The sequence below is a fragment of the Apteryx rowi genome, unplaced genomic scaffold (assembly GCF_003343035.1).
Source record: "Apteryx rowi isolate R43461 unplaced genomic scaffold, aptRow1 scaffold_325, whole genome shotgun sequence".
NCBI classification, from domain to species: Eukaryota; Metazoa; Chordata; class Aves; order Apterygiformes; family Apterygidae; genus Apteryx; species Apteryx rowi.
Genome location: NW_020449697.1, coordinates 109934 through 116439, shown reverse-complemented (window position 1 = coordinate 116439; position 6506 = coordinate 109934). Strand labels below are relative to the sequence as shown.

Genomic DNA, 6506 nt, shown 5'->3' with positions numbered 1-6506 from the left:
GCCGCCGCCGCGCCCCGCCCCCGGCCCCGCCCCTCCGGCTCCCGCGCTTGGCGGGGGGGGGTGGTTACACCCCCCCGGGGTAGCAGGAAACCTTTAACGTTTAGTTGGGGTCGGGTTTTTTTCCCCCCATTTGATACCGCTTTGCAACAGGTTTTTTGTTCCTATAAAAGGTGTTGGGAACTAGATCAAAACTGGCAGGACGTTACCTAAAAACGCCCTGCGGGGTAGCTGAAAGAACGGGACGCAGATCGCCATCGTCACAAAGCACTTTTATTCATTTAGTTGCACGTTTTCAAGCTACAAGTTTTGGAGATACAATTTAAGTGTAATATTTTTTACTTGATCAATAGTCGGTTTAATCAAATGAAACAAAAAGCTCAAACAACATATTGAGGATTTTTTCCCATTTTAACTCAGAATATTCCTTGTAAGCATTTAAATTCTCAGTGATACCTGATTGCTAACGCTGTTGATTTTGCCTCCTTTTTTCTGTAAAACTTATTTCAGGTTTTCATGAAGAGAGATTAAAAAGCAGCTAGCGTGCCTAACATGAACAATGCTGGTAATGAGTCCCCCAAGTTCTCATTCTGCTAGCAAAAGCAGCGTGACTTTATTCCAGCAGAACAAACCCATAATCATTGCTTCCAAAGGTATTTGAACATCAAAGCCGCCTGCAAAGCCACRCGTACGTATCTGAAGTTGCTTCCCGGCCCTCAGTGGAAAGCGCAGGGCTGCTGCGCGCCCCAGGGCACAGCCAGGCTCCTGCCTGCCACGCGCGGGGTCATGTGCTGCGCTAAGGAGCTACGCAGCAGCAGGGTCCCAGCGTGGGATTGAATATATCCAGTGGATTCGTGCAATATGACCCCAGGGAGAAATCCACCCCAGCCTTCCAAAGCGCATGCTTCCCCTTGAAAGCTGGACAAAGATTTTGGAATGAAAATAACTTTTATTCCAGACTAGAATTTTCACACTCATCAGCAGGATAATTACTCTGTTCTCAATAAATAGGAACCCGCTATCACAGCTATAAACGGGTCAAGTTCTCTGTAGACAACCCTGCAGCTTCAGCTTGAAACCTCATCACAGAAGCAGAATAGCTGCGATATTCAGAGCCAGAACTACCTGAAAATCTCTTTTCTGAGCTGCAAATCCTCCGGGATGGCTAAAGCCAATTAATTAGATATTCTAATAAATCTGCAGATTCTAATGAATCTACAGATACATTAGAGAATAAGCTTTAGTAATAACTCCTGCCCAACTCTACTGCTGTTGGTAAGCTTTTGACAGGAAAATTTCCTCCTCAAATTATCCATCAGATTTAATGGAAACAGAATAGGCTTTTCCATGTAATATTTTTATTTCACTCTTGAGCTCACATTTTGCTTTAAAAGTGACTATTTGAGAACACCTGTAAATGAATTTTATTTCATCCACAAACTTAATTCTTATTTTAATTCTTTACTGAATATCTGAATATAGCCAAATAATTAGGCTCCCACTTTTAAATTATTTTTTAATACCTTTATTTCAATACATCAGAAATTTGCTTCTGGTGACATTAAACAGGAAAACTGAAAAAGTTATTATTCGCTTTCAACCACAGCAGAAGGCTAACCGAGGACAGCCGCTCAGCACAGTGACAACTGTAACAGTGCACTACCCAAGATGTCAGAGAGCTGTAGCAGTGTTAGAGGGAAAACTCCGGACCTCTTTTCCAAGTCTAACATGAATAGAGACATGTGAGAGGTTTTCCACCTATTAACTCGTGGCTCCTGTTTCTGAAGCCACATGCTCAATCTATTCCTTACTGGACAACCCAATTTTTCACTTACAATTTGAAGGAGCATGTGGCATTTATTCGAAAGGAGATATTAGCATTAAGAGATACAAGCTCAACCCGCCCCCCAGCATGAGACATTACACTGGCCTCTTATTGAAAGGATAACACAACACATTACATATTCTAGGCATTTCGCTCAGATGGAAACTAAGGCACGAATGATCAGACGAGTCTTTTTCTCCAGCTAAGCAGAAGCCTTCTTCATCTTTTTCTCAGCAAACCATTTGTCACTCTTGTCTGCTGCCATGGCCTGTACAAAGGAAAATGTCAGTATTTAGAACAGGAGCTGATTCAGCCAAACACCTGGCTGCAGACATTCACCAGCCTGCACCGCAAATTTAGAAAGCATCCTTATGATCAATCTAGTGCTGAAGCAAGCTATTCTGCTGAAGAAACCTCGCAGTTTCTGCCAGCGCCCCTCTGTCGCGGGAGGATCTTCAACTGCATGGATGTTATTGCAGCTGACAAATCATTCTCTGCAGTAACTTGCACCAAAGTGTTTTTTGACGTGTCCAGCAAGATGCACAACCATGTGGCTGCCCTGAGGACGAGGCTAGAAAACTCTAGCCAGGACAGAGAAGTGAACTTTAAAAGCTGATTTGCTTTCCTTAGCAGGAAAGTAGACAGATACAACACCACATGACTTGCTTCCCTGAAAATGTTTCCATTTGAAACTAAAGGGAAAAAACACAGGAATTGGAAAAAAAATTAAATTCTACTAGGTGTCTAACCAATCAGGATGAAAACTAATGCACAGACAGCATTACTTACATCATCTAACAATTTGTCACCGTTAGGATCCACCTTGGACAGATCTCTAAATGCTTCATCTCCCACAAAGCAGATTTCATGGCCATCCTAAACCAAATTTAACAGCAGAGTAAGTTAGATAACTCAGAGAAAGAAATTTAAGTCCAATCTGTCAGTATTGCCAATAGTACTCACAGGATCTGCCAAAATAATCACTTGTACGGTGGCTTTGCCAGGTGTGTCCAAGCTAACCAGAGGTGTTAAAATTTTCTGATTCTCCTTTTTCATCAGTGCTTCAATGTTTGGCAACTGAAACAGAAAAGAAACAAGATCAGCCCTAGTCAGATGAAGATCAGACGCATTCAGGTTGTTCTCATTTACAGTTTCCTGTTAGTCCATTTCTCCATTGCATTCTCACTGCAAAAAACACGAACAGAACATCCGTTCAGTGTTACTTTGTTCACATCTGAGATATTTTGTTARTACTAGAAATTAATCTCCTAGTAGCCAGCTGGTCAAATGAAAGGGGTAAGAGAAGGAAGATCACCTCTTCCTTCGCGCAGGAAAAGGCAATCCGCCCAAATGCTGTCCCATGATCCACTGCTCCTCCAACATTCTTCAACTCCAATTTACACTGAAAAAGAAAAAGAAAAACTGTCTAACTTGCAACAACACTATTCTCAGTGCTACACTTACTCACACTTTTCACTGATGCTGATAATTTCAAAGTCACCCATACACACATTTACCAATGAGTTAGAACTACCAGAGCAAGCCATAGCTTTTCGTTAAAAAAATGAAGTTAAGYGCATGCAAGCATACACATACAAAACCAATCCAAAGCAGGAAGGACTGAGAATTTTTGACAGTTTCAGTTTTTCTTCACAAAATATTGAACAAATAAGCTCATGTTCAGGTAAGCGTCTCAATGAAATGGTCAACTTGTACCACTGATTTCTATTTGCATGAGCATTCTGGGCAATAATTCACAAAATAAAAATGCTTTTAACAAAGCATATAAAATGCAAACCCAGAAGCATTAACAAATTTGAGAATCTCTTCCCTTGCAACATGTAAGATGTAAGATAGAAGCAGGATGCACCAATAAAAGCTAATACTGAGAACGTCAGAGAAACACTTCTTTTTATCAAGAGCTTTTTTCCTTTAAGATTTTGTTCTCATGAATGAGAAGCTTCTGCCATGAAACGCAACACTTAAAGATCGGAAYTGGAAATTTTTCTGTGAGACTAACCTGGTTATCTGCATAGCCTAGCAAAACCCTTTGCTTTTCCTCATCCTTCTCATATATTTTCATCCCAAGCAAATTAGACCAGTAGTTAATAGACTTCTGCAGATCGGAGACACCCAAAGTTACCTTTAGCACAGGATCTATAAGATTGCAATAATTTCGTATTAGTTACAAATAAATTGTAGTTTTAAACTCATTGTTTTACGTTCTTGAGAAGAAGACATAAGCAACAAGGAAATGAAACAGAAACATGCTCCTGGTTCATGAACCATCACAAGCCAAATGCACAGCCGATTCTAATATTCCATTTGTAGGCCTCTTTTGAGTGTAAGTAAAAGTGGATATGTTTTACCTTGCTTTAGTTGTTCCTTGTCTTCCAAGTAGAACTTGTATCCTCCTGGGGCTTCAGTTTCAAATATACCAGTGGCAACTTCATTGAGGGGCCACCCCAGCTTCTTAGCGTTGCTCACAGCCTGGCCGGACACAAGCGTTATGCCCTAGCAAGAACAGAAAGGACACATACCAAATACGCTGGTGCAAAGATGGCTAAGGCGCCTCTCTTCGCCAGCCTGCGTTAACACCGGCTCCAGTTTACATGCATCAACATGGAAAACTCCATCTTCCTCTCCTTCACCCTCGCAGGCCACATTAGCCATAATCTTTGTTCCAACCTGTGGTTGAGGTCAAGGAGATCTGATCACCAGGCAGGGTGGATGGTGCACAGGTCCCACCTTTTAAAAATCTGCCTCTACGTATGAAAACCAAAAGCAAATCACAKTACTTTTGCTAAGAGATGGACTATATGATCTCCTGAGAATCTGGTATCTTGCTCCTACAAAGTAAGTGTAAGCTGATCTCTCATCCCACATATATACTAGGAATGTGTTAACCTACACTTCTTTTACATCAAAGGGAAATGAGAAGCAAAAAGAATTTAAAAGCCTGATACAACACACTGTAGAGAAGAAAAAAAACAAGTTCCTAACTGTTCTACCATGGTAGGTAGACATCCGTGGCTCTGCATCTGTTCCTTGACACTTCTCAAAGTACGGGAAGAAAATGAGATTATGGGAAAATGAGATTACATATAATCATAGAAAAAAACATGAGATCCTCACTGCCTTTCAGCTGGTGAATAATAAATATTAAAGAAATAAAAAATAATAAATAAATGTGATAAATAAAAGAGTGTTTCCCTACAGCAAGGTTCTTGTTAGCTGACCATTCCAAGTCGGACCTGCCAGAAATACCACATGTCCTACACACAGCAACTAAGAGTTGGAATGTGCTCAAGGAAGCACTTCCTGGTTTCCTAAATGCACACAAAACTGCTCTAGTTTCTGTTCTTCCAACTTGGACAGAACTATACAAGCAAGAATAAAAAGTGTCCAAGGAATCAAATAGCATAAAAAAACAACTGTCGCAAGTTATATATTGAACAGATTCCTAATAAATAAAGAAAAAATTATCGTAAGAAGAAACATTTTAAGTGTGGCACTTACCAGAAAGTCATTGCCAAGTCGATAATCTCCAATACCGTAATTATAAGTCAATTCTGCAACAAAGTGATTGTCTTCTGGTCCATAGCCCACCATTGTTTTACTCCATTTTCCATCATAAGGGCTAAAACAACCATATTTATTTGTAGTAAATATTAGAAATAAACCTCAAAAACTGCAAGTGTTTGTGTCTCAAGATGAGAACTGCATTTCTAGAATAAATATATGATACAGCTAATCCAGCAACCTCTCCATTAAGTAGGAGCTGATGCTTGTGAAGAATTCTTACTGTGGCTAATAGTGATACAATAGCATATCACAGATAGGTTTTCCTACCAGCCAACAGCTTTGATCTTAGGTTGTCACTCATGATTATCATAACTGATAAAAACAATTCTACCCACCTCCTACCACCTCACGTTTCAAGAGTGCAAGCTGCTCACTAGCTGCAGTTATACAAGCACTTCCTTATTATAAGGTAGGAAAATTAAGTAGTTAGTTAACTGATTATAATATGCTTTATTAATTAAAAAAGAGAACAGGCAAAAAAGCCTTTGGGGCTCCTAGGAAGGATTTTTATTCAAGACCCTAGCCAGCCCTGTGACTTGAGAAACCTGCCCCCAAAACACTGACTGTAATTCCAGGAGAATTTAGAAGTGATTTYGTAAAGGAAGTTCAATACTAGATTACAAATGTAACACAGCAATATCTGTGTTTCAATGTAAACCCCACATCAATACAAAAAGGTGCAGCGCTAGTTCCATGCGAAGAACAGTTTAGAAAGAATACTAATCTACCTATAAGACAATCACATATGACCGGTTATGACTAAAGGGTGTTTTACGAGAATTAAAAGATTAGAGAAAGGGAACGCTGGCACTCACCCATTGCAGCTAGCTTTACAGCCTTCCTCGAACTCTTCATGTCTTAGAACCTGATGAATCAAACACACGCAAAGAAAAGTCAGACCTGTTTCGTCCTCAAAAAAAAAGGAAACACGTTTGACGCTGAACACTTAGCAGGCTTGACACGATGCCCGGCCGAAGGGGATCTGTCCTGGTGCGGCCGCTTTAGTCACGTTTGCGGCCCCCCCTCGGCAGAAGGTGGGGGAGGCAGCGGCATCGCTGGCCGCTGCCCCGGGGACCCGGCCGCGCTAATCACCTGTGCG

At 40.9% G+C, this 6506-nt stretch overlaps 2 protein-coding genes across 2 annotated transcripts in view; both read right to left on the bottom strand.

Annotated features, from left to right (window-relative positions):
• The window catches only part of GEMIN4 (gem nuclear organelle associated protein 4), a 3789-nt gene extending 3534 nt beyond the window's left edge, over positions 1-255 (bottom strand). Inside the window, exon 1 of the mRNA XM_026071432.1 lies at positions 207-255. Within this exon, the coding sequence (XP_025927217.1) occupies positions 207-255 (49 nt within the window). The remainder of the gene's footprint in view (positions 1-206) is intronic.
• On the bottom strand, positions 251-6460 carry GLOD4 (glyoxalase domain containing 4). The gene is made up of 9 exons (XM_026071431.1): positions 6417-6460; positions 6223-6345; positions 5342-5462; positions 4192-4336; positions 3843-3979; positions 3138-3224; positions 2786-2899; positions 2612-2698; positions 251-2090 (listed from the first exon to the last, which is right to left on the bottom strand). Exons 1-9 carry the CDS (start codon positions 6458-6460, stop codon positions 2025-2027), a joined length of 924 nt encoding a protein of 307 aa, XP_025927216.1. The 3' UTR covers positions 251-2024.
• Between the last annotated feature and the right edge of the window lie 46 nt (positions 6461-6506).